At 36.3% G+C, this 27,129-nt stretch overlaps 1 protein-coding gene across 3 annotated transcripts; it reads right to left on the minus strand.

Moving 5' to 3' along the window:
* Window positions 1-4,220: 4,220 nt before the first annotated feature.
* ODF2L (outer dense fiber of sperm tails 2 like) lies at window positions 4,221-26,775 on the minus strand. Of its 3 annotated transcripts, none has more exons than XM_063344568.1 (15): window positions 26,525-26,775; window positions 25,889-25,972; window positions 22,830-22,892; window positions 22,527-22,598; window positions 20,614-20,730; window positions 17,312-17,497; window positions 15,871-15,980; window positions 14,236-14,371; window positions 13,566-13,676; window positions 12,323-12,427; window positions 11,010-11,168; window positions 8,844-8,965; window positions 8,595-8,757; window positions 7,569-7,694; window positions 4,221-5,758 (listed from the first exon to the last, which is right to left on the minus strand). In XM_063344568.1, exons 2-15 carry the CDS (start codon window positions 25,958-25,960, stop codon window positions 5,630-5,632), a joined length of 1,671 nt encoding a protein of 556 aa, XP_063200638.1. In that variant the 5' UTR covers window positions 25,961-25,972; window positions 26,525-26,775; the 3' UTR covers window positions 4,221-5,629. The 3 variants fall into 3 exon arrangements, with proteins under 3 accessions (XP_063200638.1, XP_063200639.1, XP_063200640.1); XM_063344569.1 differs by lacking the exon at window positions 26,525-26,775 and adding an exon at window positions 23,911-24,025 and having other exon boundaries at window positions 25,889-25,973; XM_063344570.1 differs by lacking the exon at window positions 12,323-12,427.
* Window positions 26,776-27,129: the final 354 nt, after the last annotated feature.

Here is a 27,129-nt window from a genome sequence, read left to right on the forward strand (position 1 = left end):
GTTTATAACTGACAGTGGCATTTAGTGGGTGGAGCTGTAAATTAGTAAGTGGACTGTTGCCACAGCAGAGTCGGCTGCTGCTCTCCGAGGGAGAATCTCTGCTAAGAATAGGAATGTGGTCACGGTGATAATGAACAGGGGCTCGGCTTGCCTGAAACATTGATGGGAGATCTGGAGATGGTTGTTGGATGTGTAACAGCTGCTCTAGAAATTAGATGTTATCAAAGGTTTTTTTGAAAGATTGAATTGGATGAAAAAGCATGCAAAGCTTAACCAGTAAGACCTGGTTTCAATTTTTAGTAGTACCACCGAAAGGAAGAGTGGCATATGAAATATTTATGTTGCCGATAAATTGGAAGGTACAGTTTTACAGCCGACAAAATGCTATGTTTATTCTGCTGTAAGAGGGAGGCAAGATCGCAGCAGAGTCTCTACACATAAAAACATCCTTTTCCCCATCGCTTTTAAATTATGTAGATTAATCTGCCATAAAAGTATTATGATATGCTAATCAGGTATTTGATTTGGTCTGTCTAACATTCAAACAAAAAATGCCTGTTTATAGGTCAGTTATTTCCTGCTAACAGTATTGTTGTTCTCAATAAAACCAGTATTTTAAAGACACTAGATTGGTCTGAGAGGGAATGATTTACTTATCACTAGGATGATATGCCTTTGGACTGGGAGTAGCTGTAAAAGCTTTATCCAAAGGTTGCAAACCAACAGCATTACCTCAAGAATCCTGAGAGGAGGGTGCGGGCAGATGTGGATGGCAATATAAAACACACTCCACCTTCAAACGTTTGGAAGCTTTACTACTGAGTGACAGCTGCTGTAGGATTCCTGCTCAGCCGTAAGTAGACCAGAGACTACTGTGAACCCAAATGCCTAACAGGGTGACCTGTGTGACTGCAATAAATTCATGTTGAATTCCCCATCAGTGGACATCAAGACAGTGCTCTCACTTCTCTGGCCTTAAGGAACATGCTTGAGCGATGTCAGCCTTAAAGCGATCCGCAGGAAGCTTTCATTGAAAAAGCAAAAAGAAATCTGTATGAAATCATTGCGTCTACTTCACGCCCCGCACAACCCTTTCCTATCGGTCCCTGCTTTGATCCCTGTTTGTGCTGGCCAGCTCTGGGCCTCCTGGCGCTGGAAGGGCTGTACGCAGATGTTACGCTGCCAAACAGCTTGTCAGCGGAGGAAGCCAAGTCACTTTTCCTGTAGGAAAACCCCTGACAAAGTGATTTTGTCACAAAAAGTCTAACCTGGCTCTTTTCCAACGCAGGATGCTGGACACGATTCTAGCAGAAGACATTTTGAGCTGCATGGCAACTTTTCACAAAAATTCACAACTTTTCCTTAAACTTTTCACAAAAATGCAAGTGTTGATTTCATTCACCATTAAATAGCGAAAAGGACTAGCTGAAAGAAATGGTGTGCTAGTAACCTATCACACTCGACTGAGGAGTCATCCATATGGAGCACAGCGATCGCTACGTGTCTTTGATAAAGATATCCCTTAAGGAGGCAGGTGTCCAGAGGGAAATCATTGAGTTTCTGTGCTCTTAGTGGAAAGCCTCCATCTTACAATAGGATTTATAGCAGTTTTTGTGTCATGGATAGGAAACAGATAAAGTTCTTCGATCAACCTTAAGCCACTAATAATAAGCTACTTGGCAGGCAGGATTAAAGGGGGCTTCAAGTAGCCCTAAGACTTATGCTTCTGCTTTAAATTCTGTGTTCCCATACATTAACAAATCTAAAGCATATGATAAGATAATGATCTTCTACTTCAAATCCTTTCTTTCTCAAAAACCAGACAGAAACGAGGCACCAACGTGTTACTGTCCATTTTATCACAGATAAAGAATTGTAGGAGTATGGAGTTCAGGTCAACTCTTCAAAGTATGCCAATTTCAGGACTCTACATGCTTACATTTAACCTAATTAAAGCTCTGAAGTTATGATTGAATATGGAAATGCACTGGCTAGAAAGTGAATCTGCCAACCTCAAAGCACTTGGTTTTTCCTAACTCTGAAATCCTGTTCCATTAAGAGACGCGCGCAGCAGTGTACACTGCATTGACAAGGAGCACCACATGGATTTAAATGCAGCGTGATCTCTAAATGCCATTTTAAAATGCAATTTTGAAAGCCACCAGTGCGGACAAAGCTGGTGGAAGAGGAGAAACATGCAACAGCGGGATCTGTTCCCCCGATCCTGACTCTTCCTGCCTGACGGCTGCCTGCCCAGCCAGCAAATGCGCCTCACGCAGCACATAGCAAACGAGGGGTGGAGAGCATACTAGTCCTCAGCCTAATTGCTCATTAAATCCTGGCTACCTTCTCTCTGTGCAAGACAATAAACAACTGCTGTATGCACCTGAAGTTGTGCATATCCTACTGGCAGACTCTCTCCGCACCCAGCTATAAATGACAGAACAAACTGACCCAAAAGCAGGGCCATAGCAATCACACTTAAGCCATTCCTGGAAAACTCTACAGCAAAAGATCTAATTAATTATTTAACATGGGTAGCAAATAAAGCAATATACAGATATTGGGGAAAAACAGTAACATTGTAGGTGGCTTTGATTTAATTTACAAAAAGAACACTAGTATGAGTTCAGCCATGCACTCTCTTATGAACCTTGGATCATCCTGAGTCAGCTTTTGTGAAAAATTACTGCAAAAACCTAATCAAAAAAATCCTACAACGCATATAATGCACAACATTCAACTATGTACCCTAGTAAGTCTATAGTAAAAATGTCTTTTTTACTAGAAAACCTACTAAATACAGTAGAGTTAGAGAACGCTAGCATTTTAATCTCTATTTTTTCCTCTAGCCTGTTCTTACCCAGCTAAAATCTCTTTACGACTTTCTACCGGGCACACTCATCACTGAAAGCATGCTCAAACTTTTACGCAGAATTGCTTATTTTTGCTGCTTTTCTGGCCAAGGACTTCCTGAGCAGCAGAAGAGAAACCTTCCTACTTGCTAAGAGTGCTGTGAATGAGCACTACCAGACTGAAAACATCATCAGATAAGCAAGTACAATAAGGACCAGTAACTGTTGGTTTTGTAGTTTTTCTGTGCATATTTGTAGCAGTAAGATGTTTCATCCGACTGTCTGTATTTGAAAACTGCAACAGCATATGAAGCTTTTGGGAAAATGCTAAATCCAAATCTCATTTGAAAAAAGGCTGAGAGGTGAGATGCTGGTAACGCCATTATTATCAAGGGCTTCTAAAATCATCTGGGTGAAAACTCCCATAAAAGCAAGAATAATGAGCCTGTTTCTTCCTGGAAAATTAAGTGTCACTTTGCTATGTGATGCAGACAGTAAAATTAAAATGCTTTAAAGAAAAATACCAGCATTCCAAAACACAGTCAGTTCAGTATAGCTGTATCCAAGAATTCTGCAGCATGACACGTGGCTTTCTGGGCTGTAAAATGAACAAGGCAAGAACCATTTCAGCTGTATTTTACACAGTTACTAAAAATACAAGCAGCAATCTAGAGTAAATGCCAGACCCTTAGGTAGCTAGAAAAATAATTTCATTCATTACTTTATTAAAAAAAACCAAAACAAAACACAGCAACTTCTGGCTCTAAATGAGCTAAAAAAAATTTAAAATGCAAATAACATGATCAGCTAACACCGGTTCAAAAAGGCACCAAGAAAAAAAATAAGTGATCTTTGTGACTAGTATCCCTATTTCTACCCTGCAAAAAAACCCTGAGAGCGCCATAAAAACGTCACCATCATTTGGAAAATGCTGTCTTCATTTGATATTTCTAAGATTCCAAAGATCAAGAATGTATATTCCAGTGATTGAATATGAAGAAAAGGAATGAAAGTCTAGATTAATAGAATGGAAATTATGGGTTGAGCTGAAAAAATTTCTAATTTTATAACTTAAATCAAGTCACATATACTTTGACATATCTGACATTTATTTGTAGACATTTAGAGGTAAAGAAGTACCTGAAGCTGTCAGCAACTTTAATAATTCCAGATCTATTCCTTGCAAATGACAGGAAGAAAAAAAAAAGGAGGGGGATGGGACGGGACATCTAATTTGCTGGATAGCAAAAGATAGGCTGAGATCAAGTTACCGTACATCTTTGTATCATTTATCAATGAAAAGAGTAAAATTTTCCATAATGACTTTTTAAAAACCAGTCATGGACTGGATTCAACTCTTTATTTCTGAAATCTTTCCTTCATAGATGATGACTTTCAAAAAGGTTTTTATATTTTATAAGTAGCACAAGCAGAACTAAATGAATACAAATATGGTTGTAAGTATGTGTGTGTAATGCAAAACCTCCTGAAATTTAACAGAAATATTTGCTACTAGCATGTCATATGTAATAAATGATAATTTTATTTTTAAAAAGTGCACACAAGCAGATCATTAGCACTTACCAGTATTTGTTAGGATGAATAAGCATTTGCAAAAAAAAGAAAACATCGACATTCTACATATCATAAATAACTAACAATAAAGTAATATGTTTAACAAGCAGGTATTGTCTGCGGATGAATTAACTTATGTTTTCAGTCAAAAAATATATATTACTAAAATACACATTCTAAATTACATATATTTATCTGAATGTACTACTTTTCAAAAAGCATATCACAGCATTTATACAGCATAAAAACAGTTACTTTCTCATCAGACTTGATTTTTGTATTAGCCCTGCGTCAGGTGAATATTTACATGTGTTTAACCTGAGGCATAAGTCAGTCAGTGAACAGCAGTCTTGTACTCAAACACAAATACTTAAATACCTTACTGCGGCTGCGTCACCGTGAAAGGGTGTATCAACATATTCAGAAATTAAACTGTAGCTGTATCTAAAACACTTCCCTACTTATATTTGTAAAGTATTTCTATAGTATACTTTTGATCATAATGGGACATAGGGAAAAAAGGCTGGATGGGACAGCCTTGTGGCGGCAACTATTCCATGCAGCGTGGTAGTTTGGTGCTAAGCTATAGGGAAAAGAAAGGAATGGAACCTAATGCTCTCTAAATTTTTGCCTGTCCTAATAGGATAGATGTTATTATCTTGGGCAATTAGATTTCTATAGTAACAGAAGTATAATGACCAATAAATATTATATAATTATTAATAATTAAAATGCGCAAATTACTGTGCAACCAGTCCACAGGTGTTTTCTTACCTGAGGTGAACTGAAAGGTAATCTGTGATTGTCTGCGTTTTCCATGGACTAAAAGGACGCACGTAAGATTTTACAGCACATGGGAAATTCACAGTCCAACTTACAACTTTGTATGCATACCCCACACTTACACACCTGTCACCACTGTCATGCAGCCTGCCTTTTCACTTCTGACCCATGAATAATACAATTATTTATATCAGTAATACCAGGCAAATTTCCCATATGTGACCAGCCAGTAGGATATAACATAATGACTGACCTGCTTTTCCCTGCCCACAACGGAAGTTTTCCTAGGGAAGAACTAACATTATAGTGCTCAATCCTGCAAGATACTATAAGGTCTCAACAGCCTTGCCTCCAACAAGACTTAGAGACAAACATTGAAAAGTTTCTTTATTGTTAAATAAACTAAACTAAAGAATTCAGCCAAACATTGTTACGTATGAAGCTTTCAAAAACTGCACATAATTCTGGATGCTCTGGTTCTTGTTCTCTGACTTCTGCAGGCTGTTCTCCAGCTCTTTCAAGCATACTTCATGGTGCTTTTCATTCTAAGGAAAAGGAGAAATGCAATGCAACTTAGAAATAAAATACAAATCAATAAAAATCATAATGTAAGGCTTATAAAAATTAGGTACTTGTTGTCTTATTTACCTGTGAAAGTTTTCAGAGGCTGCACAAAACTGAAGGTTCCCAAAAAGGCCTCAAAATATCAAAGCTTTATTTATGCTCAGTCAGGACCAAACTGAACATGTCTGAATAGGCTTATAATCCAGAAAAAGTCCTGGGAATGTAAAAACTAACCTTTTGAATTTTTATCATGAAAGATTTCTAACATCTTAAATCTATTATGGACTTAACACTCTCTCTCACGTTGATCTGTCAAGGAAACACCTGTTATTGATCTCTGATGCAACATGATTTTTGCCGCCTATAGTTCTTACATAAAAACGATGATTAATAGCAATATTACCTGCTCATTAGTTCCATACCTGATGCACACCATAGATCATTTGTTACATAAATACCACAGATATTCAGGTATTTCCTTTTATGTCTATTACAGATTTGAGATGCTAGTTTGCTAAAATAAATTCAGTTTCTAAAAAATGGAATTATAGTCATCAGATTTAAATCCAGCCTTAGAAAAATGTAATCAGGTTAGAATGAATAACTGGATAAAGTTACCTTCACAGTCCTATTTTGTTTCCAGTTTCACTACAGCAACAGGAATAAGACCATTTTATCATTTTCCATAATGCATTCTCAGTTATATGTAAATTTATTTGGAATAAAAAGCAATTAACTAATTTAGAACAGTTCTCTCAGACATATATACCTTTCACATTTATATTTTAACTGTAAGGTTCAAAGAAAATTTTCTTTTTTTTCTATTTTACTTATTAAAGTATACTGTATTCAGAACCATATCTCAGATGTCGTATTTAAATCTTGAAAAGAGTTTGCATTTAGGTTGGCTTGATTTTAATCTTGAATGCTTCAAGTCAGGATATGGAATATTGTTTTTGAAAGTCTAGGAGAGTGATAGTAAACCTTTTTAGTGTCTTTATATTTATTTTAAATAGCTTTGTAGCTTATTATTACTGATCACAGGACAAATCTCTAACTGTATCAAAACTTTGATTATAGAAAATGATTTGCCATCACTAGTCTAAGGAATTCAGCTATGTCTCACATTTTATTAATAGCGAATGTGCTGAAATTTTCTGGATTAGATAAAACAATAAATCAGACTTCTTTCGTTTGTTTGTTTTCAGAAAATATTACTCATCCAAAATACGTTCTTAGACTGTGGCTTTGCTGGATAGGTAAGTATCAACATATCAAAGCCTGGGCATTTAAAGGCTTGACACTTTGAAAAATCAGAATCTCTCTTTTGTTACTAACTACGTTTATGTGCAACATCTGTATATAAACTGAAAGCTTTTCAGAAATTCCGGTATGATCAGATTCTTGTAATCAACTCAGGGAAAAAAAACCAAACCCTCTACATGGAACTGTGATGCATTTATTCAAATCCAGGTATGTTTACTGAACATGATTAATCTGAAAGGGAAATTACAACTTCATACATATTGCTTGATTTTTGCCTTGCTGGGAAAACTGGATTGAGTAAGAGATACAAACTCAATAAAGTTCCAGTGATTTAGATAGACTGGGCATGTTAAGTCTATTAGAAATGTCAATATACAAAGTGTATTGTCAAGTTGAATTATTTTGCTGTTCCCGAAAGTGTGTATCAGTGCTATTAGTAGTGTGTTTTTCAATAAAAGGAACTTTTACTGTAAACAGTGATATGGTAAGTAATTTCTTAAATCATAAGCAGCATTATTTACTCACACGGTGAAATATGCAGAGAAGTTGTTTTTTCTCTTCTTGCCCCTCTCTCACTTCAGTTTCAAGAACTAACATTTTTGTCTGAAGGGCTTGCTCTTTGTATGACATTTTTTCCAGTTCTTCAGCTATCTATAATAGTAATGAGAGAGAAATGATGTTTATTTACTTTCACTTAAAGCCCAAACTGAATTATTTTCTTATACCTTGGCATTAATAGCTCTATTTCCTATTCCATCATCAATACTTTATTAATTTCCCATGCACAGAAATTAAACAAACCTGGTAAATATTATGGCTAAATTTGAAAGAAGTTTCAATTTGGAAAAAAATGTAATATTATTGGCAGGGAGACACTTTTGTAACTCATTTGTAAGTTAAGACAAATGTGTTATTTTTTCAAAACCAAATCAATATCCTCACACAGTATTGTGAAAATTCATATAGTTTATCTCAACATGATTAATCTGAGACAGAAATTACAGCTTCATACATATGTTCTGATTAAACCAATATAATTCACTGTAATCTAATCGCCTACATTTCCTCTTCCATTTGATTTACTGTTTGCATCCTTTCTGTAAATGACACATCTCTGCTTAATATTAAAAGCGTGCAAAGCCTTCCTCTAAAATGAGAAAGATTTCAACACCAAAGTTCTTCTGGGCTGCCTATTACAAAGAAAATAAGAAAAAGGCAAGATTAAGGTTTTTTTTTCAGAAACATTTTACCACGTGTGTGGGATTTAATATTAGGTGGTTAAAGCAACTTGATTTGTCACCAAAAAAATGATAGTGAAATGTTGGTCCACTGAACTTTGTTATTAATTTCAATAGCATCCAAATTCCACAAAGAAGATGAATTGTGCAATCCACGTTTAAACATGCAGAAATTCCCAGTAACTTTTTAGTTTACTCCCTACATGCAAAATAATCTTGTCCCATCTTTTCTTCTCCAGCACATTTGTTTTTAAAACTATTTTTAAATACAAAATGGCACACAAGATTAACAGATGTATTAAATCCTCAATACCATTTTTCTCCCTTCTTCCAAAGCAGATTCCAGTTGTCTGCTTAATCCATTATATTCTGCAATTTTCTCTTCAAGCTGGAATTTACTGCACTGAAGATTCTCATCTTCTTTTTTGAGCTGACAAGCAAGTTCTTCATTTTGAAATTCCATCTTTTCTAATTGCCTTTATGCAAAACAAATTAACACATTATAATTCACTATAGCAGAAAAGTGTAGGAAACAACTGCAGTCAGATTTTTAAAAAGTTACCTTTTAAGATCTTCATATTTCTTCCGAATGTTACAGTTTTCTTCTTCTAAGGAATGACTGCCCATGGAAATTACACTGTCTTCCTCATGTGAAAATGACAATTCGTTTCTAGTTGAAGAGGCCTATATACAGGATATTACAGTGTAAAGTCAGCTTGCCTATTAAAATCCAATCAAACAATTTAACTGTAATTTCAGGTAAACACTACATTATATTCAAGTAAACATTATCTTGTATTTAAAACAAATAAGATACAGCCAAAGTAGCAGACTAAAACTTTGTGTGAACACTTTAAGGCTGAAAACCTGCTACATAACAAAGTGAAGTCCTAACGAAACCCATATGCTGCTCATGCAGCCTTGTGTATTAGGAGTTGGCCGGTTTTACCTCCTTGTGAACTTTGACTCTTAAGCTTTAGATTCCAGCAAAAATAAGTTCCCTCACACTATTGTCACAGGAAGCATAGAAATAATACCGCATATATATAGTTATCACACAAGAACAGTGTAGCACTGGCAAAGAATTTCAGAAAGTAGTGAATATCAAAAAAGACAATCAAGTTCATAAAAAGGTGTATCAGTAGCAGATGCTGAAGAAAGCAGGAAGCCAAACTGTCTTCCCCTGCCCAGCATCCAGACTGACAAACTTTTACATGTTTTCTTTTAAATCCCATAACAGTAGTGATAAGATTATTGCTCTTGCTGCCATCCATCAACACTAGATTAGCAATAAACAGCCACATCACCAGCCTGCTGGCACCCTTATTTAAGGGGCAACCTCCATCATTCACTGGATTACCTCAAACAGTTCAGTCCAGTAATTTGAGCTAGTCTGGCTAATATTGTTTAAGTGAATTACAGGCTGCTCAGCCAGCAGCCTGGTAGTAGCAGAAACCTCCAGCAAAGGCGTAGTAAACTGATGTCCTGGTCCAGCTGAACCCCGAAGAGGGTTTCTGCACGTGTCCAGTTACTTCAAAAGGAATTTTTCTAAATTCTGGTCACAAGATCAAGTATTAGAATCTCTCAAGGGCATCACCAAGATTTAATGCTCACATTTAACTGCTGTTCCACAAGACTAGTGATTATATTCACAAATACTTCACTATACTTAAAGAATTTTTTTTGCATTTATTCAGGAAAATATGTAGTTAGATTAAAATTACATACATCATTTTATATATGCACCTCAGAATTAATTGTTGCTTAAGTACTTTGCTAAACAAAGATGGATTTATGAGCATTCCTGTAAGGAGTATTTAAAATTATACACTCAGGAACAAAATTTGATACTGTAAAGATCATCTTGACAAGAAATTTAAAAAAAATCAAGGCCTGTTTTTTTTGAAAGGCATACAAAGTCTATAGGGACACAGAGACTCACTATGTTTCAGATGAAGTTTTCTCACTGACACAGGAAGATTAAGCCCCTTTCTCACCCTACTGATTCGAACACCTTTGTCATTTGTGCTAGCAGAGTATTCTCTTCTAACTCAAAAGCACATCAAAAGAAAGAGAGAAAAGAGAACAACAAAAAACCCCAAACTTAGCCCTGGCATTGAAATTGATGTCACAGAAAAAAAACCACCTGAGGAATTACCATATTCAGGCCTAAGAGAAAATACAAGCAGTAGTGCTAAAATACGGCTAAAAATAGAAATTATACTATTAAAGCATATTTTAAAAAATATTTTATCAACCAACACAATGTAATCATTAAAATGTTAAAGTTCTACATCATCAACAATATAATTTATGAATATTTATCTGAGCAAATATTGTCTGGTTTATAAATTATTCATTAAAAACAAAACTAATGTGGAATTAAATTATTCCACTAGATAATAACTAAACTTGCACATTTATTTCCAGGGAAGAATTCTGCAACACTTCTCAGGACATAAGTATTCAAAAGGATCAAGAATATATTCACTTAAAAGACAGAATCTAAAAGTAACCAATCTTGTCACATACTGAATTCATGTAAATATAGTTGGCAATAGTTTTACTCGCATTATGCTATTTCTACAGAAGAAGCTTTTGATTTATGAAGCAAGTAACAAAGGAAACCGCACAACTATCACACATGCTAATAGGAAAAAAATGTTCCACAGACTTTCTTCCACATAATTTTCTCATTTATCTTTAAAAATCAGCATGTTCTAAGCACCTGAACCTGTATCTCCTTAAGGGTTTTGCATTTCTGTGCGTGGATTCTTTCCCAGGACACGAGCTTTTCCTGATATCCTTGCTGCTGTTCCTCAGCTGCTTTCAGCAAGTCACAAACATGTTCAAACTCCTTTAACTCAGCCTCCGTTTTGTCCCTCACCTGCACAGTAGCATCACAGGAAAAAAATGTAAGTGTAAAACCATAAATTAATTGTTGTAATAGTTAATTGCTTTCCATGTAAGTAATAAATCTGAAATTCTACACAAGTTGCATAATATCACCTATTTTATGAAATACTGACAAAGTTACAAGTTCACCATTGGAAAAATTTCCATCTCTGACTACATTTCATTAAATGACTCAGTAACATTCACAATAACAATTCACAAAATTATGCAAGTGTTAAGAGTTCATCATGCAATACCCATATTTTGATTTTATTTTTACTGCAATATATTTTAGGAGATGGCATACAGACACACTAAGCATCTTATAGAAAAAAATTTTGACCTTACAACTAGTGCAGTATTTGAAAAGAGGACAACACCTAATGCAATCTGAAGTCACATACAATGCTGTGCAAATATTAGTTATAGGCTAAGAAAATATTATTCTCCATTCTACAACTCGATCATGGAAAAATAAAGTTAGTATGGAATAAAATTAACACCTAAGATGCTTCTCTGTGACTAATTCTGTTCTCTAAAACAGAACATTGCAGGCAATGCAAAACCTATCCCTGCCTCAGCTTTATCGCTTAAAATAACATGTATTTTGCTGAGCTGAGGGAAGTGATTTCCTACCAATTTTGTATTGTTTTCTGATGTTTAAGAGTGTGTTAACTGTATTCCAGTATTCAGATCCATCTGCTGAAAAACTTAAAACTCTTATCTGTATGGATTCTCTGTTTTAACTGCTAGTTAAAACAAAGCAGTCTTACAGTGGGTTTGCTTCCCTACGCAACTTTCACAGCTGTTCTGTTAAGAGACCTAGTTTTAAAATCATCAACAACAAAATCACATTTAAAAGCGAAAAATGAATTCTTGATTCTAAAATAGCAGCCCAACTCCTTAGTCATTACTTTAGGAACCTTTTCTCAACTGTTTGCAACTGTGTAGTATCCAAAAAACCACCAGCTCACAAGTAAGAGTTAGTAAAACATTCAGTGAATTTAAAAACAATTTTATACACAGAAGAAGAAAAAAAAAAGAGCCAATACCTTGTGACTTCTAATAAGTGGATCACAATAATGTAGGAAAGATCAATGTCCTACAGAATTGTTTGGAAACATGCTTTATTACTGCAAAACTTACTTTATCTACTCCTAAGCATTTGTTTTCTGTTACTCTTTTGTTTTCATTTAAGACTGTTCCACATCTGGATTTCAATTCTTCTATTGCTGTTTGCAATTTTTGTACCTAAGACAACATATATTTTTACACAGATTTGCAAGGTGTTTCTTTTAAATGTAGAAAAGATAGAATCATTAGAATGAAGCACAAAGGAACATCTTTGATTTCTAAATAGAATTTCAATATTTATCATTATATGAAGTTATTTATTTTCATTATCTTACTCACCACAGCAACTATAAAAGGTAACCCAGTAAAAGCACTCCGATATCAACATTTTGTTTTAAACAACAGAGAAGGAGCTAGAGAAGCAGCCAGTATGACTCAATTCTCTCTCCCCAAATAACAAATATCACTGACAGTTCCCATCTGGGCTCACCAGAGGTATGAGCTAGGGAATTTCATCCCACTCACTGCTTAAGCATAGCTGCTCCCTGGAACTACATCTCCCATACTAAAGCTGGCAACATTAATTGTCGCTATGCATTCCAGAGACAAGGCACAATGGTTGTATTTAGATTTTGTATCACATCTTTTCTCTTGTAAAGGATTTTAAAAAGAGATAAGTAAAGACTGTCAGTGAAATGGTGCCTATACTATAGCAGAAATATATGCAACTTTGAATCAATGTTCAAAAATGTCTTGTTTGTGAATAAAGCCAAATACAAAAAAAGGAACTGATAAAAAGCCCATTTTAAGTCTGATTTATATGTTTTGCCTGTAGTTTCAATGTGGAGCTACCTATGTAAATAAAAAGACTCTTACAATAGTACTTGAATGCTGGTTTACTGTTCTTAGGAATGTGGAAATGAAGATAACTGGAGAGGTAAAATATCATTGGATGCGTCCACTAAAGACATCAGACTCAAAGTTTACTTTTAAAATATAGCTTACTGGATTGACAACTTCCTTTTTAGGAAGCAAATCTTTTCTAAGCAAGTATGTAGTTAGCTCTTTTTGCTTCAATGAGCTTCAACTGGGCTTCACACAATCCAGTAAGGTTTATGTGTGCTAGTACCAGTGTGGAGACTGTTCTTGGTTATGGTTTGTAATGGTACTCTCTTCTATCATCCTCAATGTTACAACAGTATTACAATCACCATGATAACAAATATGTTTTATTACAAACAAAACCTTTATCATTTCCTCAAAACTGCTTACAAATTTAAAAACCATACTTCAACATTTCAATTATGCTAGTCACCTGATTTTTGTACTGTTCAACAAGGTTTTCCTGCATTTTTGCCTTTTCTTGCAGATTTAGCAGCTCATTTTCAAGAGAAACAGCACTGTTTTCCAATGTAGCAAGGTAAGCCTTGATTAAAATATGGAAAATATAAAAATTGTAAGAGTGTTATTAAAATAACATAATCTACAATGTGATATTAATAGCAAGTGACCTGCAGCCATTACAAAGAGTGACACAATTATTTATCCTGTCAAAAAAAAATGATAGCCCACAGTTCGTCAGCTCATGAGAAGATTTATTTTGGAGGATAAATACAATGCAAAACCTGTAAATCTTTTAAAACTTGAAATTAATAACTGAGCTAAACTCAGTTCTTTAATTTGAAAGAAAGTTTTATAAACACACAAGAACATTTTCTAGTTAAGCAATTTTGTAGCTACCGACAGTAAAATAAATGGCATCCTGGTTAATCAGATGATTAGACAACCCTGTTCCTAGCTTTGCCATAGATTTCCACTGATAAATTTTTAATGTCTCATTTTCACTTACTGTAAAAAATGGATGACAAAATTTATTCTACAGGTTTGGGATCTGTAGACAAAAAGCCCAAAGGGCATTAATGTGGTTACTTCATTAATGTATCAGAAACACAGAGCCATTCAACAGTGATTTATAATGATCTCACCTTTAATTTTTCATTTTCAAGGTAAATCTTTTGATTTTCAGAGTTAACAGAATTTAGCTTTCCAAGAATTTCCTCATCTGAGTTTCTTCTCTGTTCCTCCTTTTTTTTCAGGTCTTCCAAAAGGCTTGTGATCTGCCTTGTTAGATAGGCAAGAACTTCTGCATAATATACAGCGCTTCCAAAACTCTCACTATGCAAATTAAATTGTAACTTAACTCATACTCCTTCATTGTTCTTATTTTATTTAAAAAAAGGGGGGGGGGGCAGGGGGAGAATGCATTTAAGCATCCCAAGAAAGGAGTATCTATTGAAATAAAAAACTGTCCAAAAGAGTGGTCTATCAAGGAAATGGTCCTAGCTCATTTATAAATAAATTCATTACCTATTACCTAGAACAACCAAGCATACTTCTAAGACAACTATGTATACACATCCTGTACAAAATGGAATGATATTAAATTTATAGGGTCTATAAGATAATGTCCTAATAAAAATATTCCATAGCTAGTTTAGGAATGGTACTCTCCATTATTAAAAGCAACAAATTGTGCTTTGCCTCACCATTTTCTTTTCATGTTAATGAAGTTAAACAATGAAATTTGTTTTGCTGTTTAGTAGTCATACACTGACTAGTAGGACAAGTCTTCCTAGAATGGCATGTTTCAAGCAAAGACTTATATTTTCATCTAAAATAAAAACAGCAAACAACAACTGGAAGCAGAATTAATACTTAAGGGAAGTATCATAGATGTTTCCCTTTTCTTGTTCTTTCCTAGGTGCCTCCTCATATACACTGTTAAATTTAAAATATGTTGAAAATATTTTCAGAAATATCAGATTTTCTGAAACAAAAACAAAAGAGTCAAGCCAATTTAATTTGAGATGTTACATATTTGAATACAAATCAAGTTCTTGGTAAACATTCTGCCTTAGACCTAGCATAAAGGCATCTACGACTTTCTTTTGTTTATTTGAATTACCGACAGAAAAGGTAAAAGGATATTGTCATTGTCTGCCAAAGAAAATGACATATCCTTCATGTAAATTAAGATTTGACTGCGTAGTTTGAATAACGTTGGACAATTTTGTGTTGTGTTTCCTTACAAGAATAAACTGTTCAAACATGCATCTGAGAGGAACCCTTCATTATCCTCCAGCGGGGCGAGACATTAGTAGAACTGAAATAATTTTGCCATCATTAGTCTCAAGTAGAAACTAGAAGCCCAAGAACCCTCTTCTATACTGCAGTAGACACAAGGGTTAACACTCAAGCTGTTGAAGCAGTTACTAGATAAGTGGTTTTGAGGAAGCACCATAGTAGCTACTAGCAAGTTCAGGCTAATCAGAAGTATGCAGTGGAAAGAATATGTTCCTTACTTATACGGGGGAACGAAGTTTTAAAAAAAGTTGTGAAATGCAGCAGAAAGAAGGCTAAAAATCTTAAATTTGTTCTAGTCTCCAACTTCTAAATTCTGCTCAGAATTTTTAAAAATAATTTTAAAATTTAAAAAAAATTTAAAATAATTTAAAAAAATACCTAAAATTGTTTACATTGTCAACACTGAGTACTACACTACTAAATATCAACACTGTCTGACTACAGAAACAAAAAATCAGATCAACAGTTTAACTTACTTCTTAAGATCTTCTACTTGAGTTTCTAACGTTGTCTTTCCTTCAACCATTCTACCATGCTGGCTTTTCCAGACATCAGAAGCTGACAGTATCTCAGACAGTTTGAATTCCTAGAGAATACAGGAATTATGAATTATGTAACAAAAGAATGTCACTGAAGAATGCCATCTAGTTCTACAAATTTTTCTAAACACAAGAGCTATTTAATATAAGATGGCTTTATTGGATCTCCCTAGTACAAAACAATGTAAATTTTGTCTTGTCTCAAAAGAATATAAACAAACCTACCCACATTTTAAAAAAGTGAAGTCTAAGTCAAGACTTACTTTCAAGGCAGAGACACAGTAAAACACTGGCACTGTATATCAACAATAGAATACAACAATATTTCAAAATTTAATATGAAAATATTTTCTTACAACAAAAATATTTGTCTCCAATACATCTCTACTAAAAATAAATTACAAAAAATAAAATTCTGCCAAAACACTTTAAGAATTAAAAAATAATAAGTAAGAAATGCAAAGCTAGGTAAATTCTCTCAAAGAAGTATGGATAACTAAGCAATACATGCTATCTTGAAAGTCCACCAGGTCTTCAATGGGGAAAGAAAACAACAGTGCGACTACAAAACATGAAAAGTTCAGGAGTTAGTTGCCATCCCTCTGTACTGATAAATGTACTTAAAGATCCACTACTGTCTTCTCACAAAGATCAAAGAAAACAAAAAGCATTATATACCATCTCCTGGTATACTAACTGGAAAAATATATCTTAAATGCTGACATATCCAAAACAATGGCAACACATCTATGAGCATTGAAAACATGCTCCTATTAGGACATCTAAATAAGGCAGTGAAGATCTCAGCACAGTTCTGATCCATCTGGCCTTTTTGAACAATTACACACTGTAGGGATATGCAGGGCAAGAATCTAAGGAGTAATTTGGACTAAGGAAGTTCTGTACTTGGATTTTGAAGTTTCAGAGCAAGCACCTTAGAAACAGAAAGCTAAGTATCCACATGAGATGTCATACATTGGTAAAAAAAGAAAACAAAGACTTCGAACTCCAGTCATGGATTCTCAGTTAATACACTGTGCTTTTGAGATACTCAGTGTAAATCCAGAAAGATTTAACGGGAAAATCACGAGAGGTGTAACTGAAAGCTGATCATACCCGTCTTACTTACTACAGTTTGAAATGTACAACCTCATGGCTTAAGACATTCACTAAATTTTAACAGAACAAAGGCAGTGAACGTAGTAACAGTTTGCATGTCACTTATAGCAACCTTTTCCTTAAGCAATGTGCAAAAAAATTAGAAAGACACAAACACAGAATGACCAACCAACTTTTCCTATTTTCCACAGGGGAAAGTCTCCCAGTTGTTCAATTTAAAGCAATACAGCACAACATTGCTCACAGCATAGTCACTCACACGTTCTCTTATTCTGGAGGTTAAATTTTCCACAGCTTCTTCAAAGCATTCAGCTCTTTGTTTCTGGGACCTGATTGCTTTTTTCAGAGCAGTCTTCTTTTGCTCACTTGTTTCCCTTAAGGCTAGCATCTGGTGCTTGTATTCACCAACTTGAAGTTTCCACTCTGCTATTTTCTTTTCTAGAGTCTGCAGCATAATTAAACATCAGCTGTTTTCAAATTCTGTACCTTACAGATCATTCTACATGTCACATTATTTTTGTGACATAAAATAATCAGGAGTACCAATTACATTTATAATCTGTTTCCGTAATGTCTTTGTATCTCAAATTTTATGGTTGATACAAGGAGCTAACCAAGGTATGTACAGCAGCAGGCAAGAGAAAATACATGAAGGGAAACTCATTATTAAGATGATCAAGAGATGAGGTGAAGGATGTGCAGAAGCAAGCAAGGGCTGGGAGAAAGAGAGCAATCTAACCATCACTGTGTGCTATTGGAAATGAATGCAGAATTTCAATGTAGAAGGCATGGCCCATTTTTATGACATGGAAAATAAAAGTGGTTTCATAGAATCATAGAATTGCCTAGGTTGGAAGGGACCTTTCAGATCATCTAGTTCAACCATCAACCTAACTCTGACAAAAACCATCACTAAATTATATTCCTAAGAATATCACCTTAACAATGCTACTAGTGATATTCACTAATGTAGTAGTAGTCTGTGTTCTGATTCTATAGTGATCATACACGTAACTAGGGCTGGAGATCAGTATAACTGCATATGAAATTTGAATATGAAAGTTAAGATGTTGGATTTGATTTTTAAGATCTTGCATTTGATTTTTTCAAGTCCAGAGGCTAGAAAAGGCCAGGGTCTTTTCTTGAATATATGTATTACAATATGGTCTGTAATTAGATGACAATATAGTATTTTCTTGCAAGATCTCTGACTTTTTCCCATGTATACAATGGCCCCACTCCACTGAAACAGAATTGTTTAGTGAAGAAACTATTTTTTAATGGAAAGTTATATTTTGTGTTCAATGGATAGTGAAGCAGAAAATACAAAAAGAAAAGATTAAGTGCTGCCTTGCCTACAGCAGAAAATTGTTGAAAGGTAATTAAAACAGGCTGTGATAAAGCTTAAACCACACCTGTAAATCACACATTGTAAGGACAACAAACAACTGTAATGTCCTCAGTGCTTAATTTTGCAGCACTCAGGAAAAATAATACATTTGCATTAAATGTATTTTTAATGCATGTAATTGTATTGTCAAATGTGTACAATGCCATTGAGATGAGAGCTGGGTTCTACAACTGTCATCATATTATCTTTTCTATTGCTGTTAATATTTCTGACTAACTAGATTTTTACATCAGTCTGATGAAGGGAGTGTACTGATCCCATCCAATCCAGGAAGCTGACTTCTCCAACTTCATGACTTTTGTATTTTTCATCTACATATCACTGTTATTTAAATATGAATGGAAAAAGAGACCAGACATTAAAACACTATGCGATGACATACAATAAAAGCAATACCGGACTCTGCTTCAAGGAGAATCCCAGATGTGATTATTTTTAAGGTCCTACAGCTTATCAAAACCCTGACCAAGCTACCAGTAGACAACTACTTTCATAAAGACAAGTGCAAGTTCCATTCATATCAGTTATTATCATTCTGTCAAACTACAGCAATGTAAGTAGGCTAGCAGTGTAAAATTTGTGTCACTGATAAATATCCTAATTGTAAGAATGACTAATGCATGTTTCCTACATTGAAGTTTAAGTCTGACACTTAATTATGTTCTACATGAATAAACACCAGAACGACATGCCATTTACCTACTGACTATGTTAATGTGCCAGCCTTATTCGATGTATGTGGTTTTCCAAGTAAAAGACGGTCTCAGGTACTGAGACTCACCAAAAAGGAAAAGTACTACTTCAAAAAATGAAATGACAAAACCCCACAAATATGCAGGAAGCAGTTTTCATATATACATGCTTATAGGGCATTTAATAAACAAAGACGTGACTTGGGGAGGGACAGCGGAAGAACACCTTCAATAAACAGAGCAAAGAGAAAATCTGAGTTTAGGTAGGGACTTCTTTAACTGTTGGTATAAGTAAATAACTGTTATCCCCACTTATAACCGCAGGAGGTCACAATCACACTAAGAATAAGTGCTCTGGGCATTATTCGGTTGCTGAGGTAAATTTAAATTGAGAATTAATTTCATAAGGGTAATGCTAAGTTTTCGCAAGCTTTTGTCCAGATATTAACAAAATCATCACCAGGATTTAAGCTAGCAACTAACTTCAGCACTTTTTGAAGAGCAAATAAACAAAACCTTTAAATAAAGATCGAATGAAAATACAGTTGCATATCAAGTTACTGTATCTAATGAAAATGTTGTTGGAATTCTATAATTGTACTAGCTAGAACAAGAAAGCAATATTTATTCAGAAGAAAACATGAGGCATTTATAGACATATGTGACTTTTTTTGAAACTGAGTTGCTATAGGTTCCTTGACAACTTCAAATGAGACCATTAATAGGGGATATACGCTACTAGAAAAAGTTCAGAAATTAGAAATACATTCTTTTTTAGCCAATGTTTGGTCATTCATGCCTACATTCTTGACAAGTTTCAAATACTGAAATCCGAAGCCACACACAGCTCCAGCCTCTGACACAACCTCTTCCTTGCCTTGTTCACCCACCAATAACTGATGCAAATGCCCATATTTACCTCTTGCCTTTTTTCACAGAAAATGTAAATAATTTCACCTACCTTAAACAAAGTTAGACATTAGACTTAAGTGTTTCTCTTCCAGTCAGTATTAAGAGGTTTATTGATTCCTTCCCAGTCAATAAAAAGAAAGAGGTGGTGATTCATCACCCTTATCTTACAACAGAAACTCATCCTGGGGAGCTGCCTATCTCTTCCTATTGACTACATGGAGACTGCCTCAGGATCGATATCTATCTTTCAGATAGCACAGTTAGGTCAGTGCAAATGCTTCTATGCTTGCTTAGCTTCTCTTCAGCAGAACTGCTAGTGTGCACAAGTTGAGAAAATGAAAAAAACCAAACCCTTGCGTGGTCAGGCAGACTGTGCAAAATATAAATGCTAATGATTTTTACTGTTTGGGATTTTTCTTTTACTAAGAGTTTGATTTCAAGTGAAACTTTAAGATTTAACTCTCATATCTAAGTTAAACTCTGACGACAATAAGGCTTTGTTAATTTTTTTCAAATAAATTGAAACACAAGTAAAAATATGTTGACCTGTATTTTCACTTTTAATTCATCATTTTCCACTTCTTTTCTTTGAATCTGATATTGCAGGTGAGCTTGTACTGCCTTTACTGATCTTGACAGATGGCCTTCTTTCTGTATATTGACCTAAGAAAATGAAATAAACACAAATCTATTGGTCTATGGAGACAGGCTGCATGATGCTATCTATATTCATTCTACTTTGCCGTAGTTTCTAACTGACATTTGCATGTTCTCAAAAGCTGGAAAAGATAAAACATGCTCTACAAGTATATTCACAAGCAGTAACTTGTTACTAATGTCGCAATCACAAACTTGAAAGAATGTATGTATAATTGATGCCTCATATTTAATCTGACTCTTTAAGTAGTAGAACGAGGCCTGGAAGCAGGAACTCAGAAATCCAGGCTGAGCAAAGGCATCTAGCTACCAGGTTGACCAAAATTAAGCCACACTGATCAGCTCTGCCCTGACTAATTAGACCTGACCTGATCTTCATTAAATACCAAAGATCACCACCTGCTATTAGATGTATTGATACACTTAATTCAAACTCTAATTTTGGGGGGATACATAAGGCACAAGGGAAAAGGCAACTTATGTCGCCAGAACTTAGGTCAGATGATTCTATGAAATTTATTGCAACTTGATTCCTTTGGCTCATTCTAAATAAGAAACCATGAAAACAGGCAGAAAGAAGTCATATTATGAGTTTAGACAATGTAATGCACCTGTGCAAATATTCATTATAGATACCAGTAAGAAAGGCAGACTCAGACTCAGTCAGGTATTGATGAAAATGCCATTTATCGGAGATAACATAAGAAGGAACAAGGGTATATAGATAATCATTTATCCCTTCAGATGCTGGGCACCCTAAATTGTTCTACATTATATAGATCTCCAGTCAGGTCATGGCATGCTGCACAGATACCATCAATGCTGACATTTGCTGACATTGTAGTCTTCAGAATCTTTATAGGCTTTTCTGTTCAGCATTTCTACTCTCAAGCAAAAGATGCTTCTGTGAAAACATGCTGCTTCACTTCAATATAAAGACAAGGACATGCCAACTGCCAGCTGTGAAAGTGGGCACCCCCACAGGCTCCTCTATTACAATCAGCTTGCTAAGTTTATCCTGCAGCCAAGGGATATGTTCTGTTGGTTAAGCAAAGAAGAATTCTTAAAGAACAACCATGTCTCTCAACAAACTCCGAGGAGTTACAAAAATCAAAGTACACCATTGTCCCCTTAAAGGTTTAACAGAGCCTACTCTGTTCCTTGCTAACACTGAACCATGCTGCATTGCATACACGTAAAGTGCACTTTAGGTATACAAGTACTGGAACACAGATGGCTAAACTAGCAGTAAAAAAATTTTGAAACTTTTGAAACTTTTATAGTAACTTCTTATACAGAACAGACAATTCTTCTTTTCCTATGTTGGTTTCCACACTGAGCCCCTTCCTTTGGTTCAGAGAACGAATGAGGTCTTGTCAGTCTTCGATGATATTAGCTATGCTGTCAGTACTACCTTTACCTATTCACTGGGCTCAAAGAACCATGGAAGCTAACTGTGAACAGTATCTGTTTAGTTTACTCTGTATTACTTAATTTTAAGTATTTTTTTTCCAGAGCTATTGCAAATTGTAAATGAGAAGCCAAAAGCCACTAGTCTAGATGCGTGACCCTCCGTGAACTGTGGGATATTAGTGTTAAGGACAACTTGTATCCTTAATAGGTTTGGATACAGTCTTGATGGCTTTAGGATATTTCTGTAGGAAACATCTTTCAGGATTTTCCTTTTTTTTTTATTTTTCATAGATCTTTGAAATAATTGCTTTTCTCAACATATAAAATTTGTAAATAAGAATGTAGTACATTGGGAGAAAACATTGATTCCAACAGAACTGGTCACTCACTTTTTCAAGTTGAAGCCTGGATGAAAGTTCTTTAACATGTTTCTCCCTTTCAATTATCTTTCTCCTGAGATCCTTCATGGAAAAAAAATAACAAAGCAATTATTTTAATGTCTGTAGACAGCAATCCAGCATTAATGCACACTGATGACCATTTCAGCTGTAAAACTGAGATTCCATTTTGTGATGATAAACCACAAATGCACCCACTTTGCCACTGTCACTTGAACTTGTATGTCCCATGATGTAGCCATTTTCAGACATACAGCATAGAACAAAAAGAGACAGAAATTTTAGTTTACTTACAGTATTTTGGGTTTCATTTTCACTTAACTTCTGCATCAAAGTGTCAATGTTTTTACTGTTTAACTGCAAGACAGAAGCAGGAAACGTTAAAAAATTACTTCCAATTATAATTAATTTAGAATTTTTTCAATGGTTTTGAATTTGCTACATTTTCAAATTTGGTACATATGAATATAAAAGCTCACATACTCACAAGCTACTTAGAGTTGGTAGTTTAAACCCTAAAGATTCGATTTATTTTGTGCACAGATATTCGTAGCTGAAGAAAACAAACTAGGGTCATTCCGTACACCAATTTCATTCTTTATTTTAGTTAAAAGGACTCTAAATACCATAAATACTTCAGTGTTATTTAAACACATAGTCAAATAGTAAAAGCATTTTTACAACTTGTAATATTTTAAAGATTAAAGTATTAAAACCTTTCAGAAACTTCAGTTAGATAAGAGAATTTGAAGACTGAACCAGAAAGCATAGGCTGGGAGAACACAAAAATCAACCTACATTAACTTTTACTAGAAATCCAAAAGAATTTATGTGCCTATAATATTGACAACTAAACTTCTCATTGTAAAATGTACGAATCTGGGGGGCGGGGGGTAAGTTTCCATTTAAAACAAATAGACCTGTGGGACTTTCAGACTGTAAATCCTAACCATTTTAATTTCACTAGTGAGAGGATAAACCCACTGCCTCAAGGCGGAAACTCTGGCATCAGAAGTTTTACTACAACTCCTTGCAAAGCATTCATCTTAGCTTAGCCTGCATGTTCTGAATGTACGGTATTCATTCCTCAGAATGTTCTGTAATCTTGATCCCATGTTTAACTGTAAAGCCAGTTCATGGACCCCAATTCTACACCCAGGTTTCCACCTCTGCATGCACAGCAAACTTATAAACATTGTATTCAGTAGTAGCCCTATCCTTTCCTGATTACACGGAGTCAGATTTGCTATCAGCAAAAAACTAATATATACACAGGAATGGTGTTTTGTGACCCCACAGTAATTTATTAACAAAACCAAGTGCTTAGAAGACTTCCCAGAATTAAGAAGTGACTGGAAACCTAAATTACTCATACCATCTTTCTATTCTCAGGAAATTGTCTTCCCCACAGTTTGTTCTCCATGAACTTTCTCTCTAACAATCAACAAAAAGCCTCATGCTGTAAGACAGTTAGCATTGTCTAAGAAAACCTGAAAATCAAGAATATTATCTTTAAAATTTAAAAAATAAGTTCAGAATAAACACACATCTCTTACAGCTTGCAAGAACAAGAGGTTAGCTTTATGACGTCCAAAAGAAAGCTAAGACAGTTAGCAATGACAAATCACATTTAGTTTTAAAAGAATACTACATTCTTCACTCCATCAGGTTTCTGTGTGAGTTCCATACGACACTACTGTCAAACAGGAATTCACTGTGATCCACCTCCAGTTTTAACATACATAGCCCACCAAATTCCCTCCAACTTTGCAGAACAGGGCTATGCTATGCACGGGACATAACAGAAAAATCTTCCCAATATGTCTGTTAAAGAAGATGGTAAGACTAAATGTTAGTTTAAGACTCATGTAAGAAATGTACATTTGCGTTGGTTCCATGTTTATGCCTTACATATACTTGGTGATCTAGACTGCCAGATTCTTTGCTTAGATCAGTAAAATATTCTCCATCTTGGGTGGCTTTTGTAGTTCTATGGTAATCCTTTTTATACAGAGTTTTTCTGCGTCTCCACGTGGCACATACGTTTTTCCCTCAAATAGCGTTCACAATTATGTAACATTTAGCATCACTCACAGTTAGGACACTGATCTTGCTAATTCAAGGATGTCAACATAAAACAAGTTAGCTCTTCAGGAGAACCGCTTAGGAGAAATTTTAAAGATCAAAGAAATGTCTCATTTATGACTTCCAGCAAGGGTAAAAGCCTGTGATATCACAGGATGTACCCTCAAACTGATCACTCATAGAACACACCTAATCTACAAGGTAAACAGTTTACTTCCAGCGAAGGTGGAGGCCAAGTCCTGGTCAGACACTGATACTATGTTTCACAGTAGAGTTCTTCCGATTTGGAGGCAGCAATGGCTTTTCTCATTTCCCAGTTTGGAGAGCTCCTCATCAGGCAGGGCTGCACAGGAATATGATGCTGCCTGTGTCATGGCAAGCCCAGAGCCAAGTATCAGTGCCTACCACCTAAACGCATCCCATTCCCTCCACTTCCTTGTCAAGCACCAGCAGCCTGCCGTCACCCTCACCCCTTCTCCAAATATCTCTCTCCTGCCTCTACCCTCACACTCCACCATGACTGATGCCCTTGCCAAGCACAAAGTTATCTGTTTACTCTGCTCAGTGCTCCACTGACTACTCATTTTTCCGAAGTGGATTGTCTTGCCTTCTCCACCCACCAGGACCCATTTCTCCTGCTTTCAGCCTGTGCCAGGTGCTTCTCCATCAAAAGGATTTGTCAGACTGAGTTTATATTCTTACATCCGTATCTCCTTAGCATAATTGAGACAATGAGTAACAGAAATTGAGAAGTTCCCAACTAAAAAACCCACTTCCTCACAGAATCAGAATGTAGATGGCTCTGCTTCCAACTGTTGCCATAAGGTAAACAACTACACTCCAAACATCTACTGTCTTTTTATTTTTTTAATATATATTTATGCGTCTTGGGTTATCACAGGCTGTGTTTCCTGGCAGACCTCAACTTGTATAACACAGTGCAGGTCTCAATAGCTTTTTGTTGGTTATATAACCAAAACTCAGTTCTTGAATGTAATTATTTTCATTACTTCTTCTTTTATCCTAGCCTATCTATGTTGGCAGAAAAAGACAAATAAGAATTTTTCCACAGTTTCAGTATACTGTTTTTATGTCCAGCACTCTCACTTACCCATTTTTTGAAATATCACCTACTTACCATGTGTAGCTCAGAAGTATGTTTTGAAATACCTGCTTTGAATCTTAACAAAGTAAACAGAATGAAAAAATCAAGCTTAACAGGAACAGAATGAACTTGCCTCAGTAGCATGAGGAAGAAGAAACCCTACCTGAAGATCGAAGTCCAATAAAGGAGCAGTAGGGTTACGTAAAGATGAGGATGACTGTGATGATGATAACATTTTGTTTTAATGCTGTATAAAAAGACAGTATACGTCAACATATATTGGTGTTCTGTGGATCACTAACTGAAACATTACTGGCATCCCAGGTTGTTCCCTGGAAAAAAATACAGTGTACCAGGCCAAGCAAACCCCAGCCTCATCAGAGATTAACACAGTTAATGCAACTGAAATCTTGCACACATATTCATGACTTGAGCAGCACTGAATTCACACATTTGGCGCACAGAGATCAAATCCCTCAACAGCAGAAAACTGAATACACAAGGAGGATGGAGTAAAGCTTGCAGCTGCAATTTCCCACTTCCCCGCTCCCCGGTGCGGCGGGCGAGGAGCAGGGATGTAGGCGCAGGCCACCCAACAGCGGCCCTCACCCCCGGCCCTGCTTCGGGCCCTCTACCCTCGCCAAAGGCCCCTGCACCCGCCTGCCTGCTGCTCCTGAGGGGTCCAGCGGGGCAGTGTCCCCTTGTACCCCCTCCCGCGGGGCGGTGTCCCCTCAGCACCCCTCTGGGGGGGGCAGTGTCCCGCCCCCGGCCTCCCCGCCTGCGCCCACCGTCCCCTCACCGCCGCCGCCGCCGGTGGTGCCCGCCGGGAGCCGTTGCCGAGGCAACCAGCCGTTGCCGCCGCCTGCTCCTGCCGTGGCGGGCGGGAGGCGGTGGCCTCACCACAGCGGGGCTCGTCCCCGCCGCCCGGTGGGGGCCGGCGCTCCCCGGGAGCACCCACCGGCCCCCGCCTGGGGCCGGTGCGGCCGGCGGAGGCCCGGTGAGACGGGGGGCATTGGAGGCAGCTGCGCCGGCCGCTGCGGCCTCCGCGGGCCTGGAGAAGCAGCATCGGCCCTTCCCCGAAAGGAGGAGGGTGGTGCGGTGGGGCTTCACGGGCGCTCCGGGACGTGGCCGTGTCCACCACCACCCCAGAGCTTGTGCAGATGGGGCCGCGTTCGTGCCCGCCCGGGAGGTTATTTTCAGAGTAGGGAGCTTTGGGTCCTCTATTTGTTTTCTTTCAGGGCGTTTCCATTAATACATTTTTTCTGAGGTTAAACAATACGTATTTATGTAACCTGACGGTATGTGAAGCTTTTTTTGCCCACGCATTGTCTGACATTGTAGAAAAGCCACGTGTTTTTAAATAAACACATTCTGATGAAAAAGAAACCAATTCCTCTTACATCA

Source organism: Chroicocephalus ridibundus, chromosome 8 (genome assembly GCF_963924245.1).
Source record: "Chroicocephalus ridibundus chromosome 8, bChrRid1.1, whole genome shotgun sequence".
NCBI classification, from domain to species: Eukaryota; Metazoa; Chordata; class Aves; order Charadriiformes; family Laridae; genus Chroicocephalus; species Chroicocephalus ridibundus.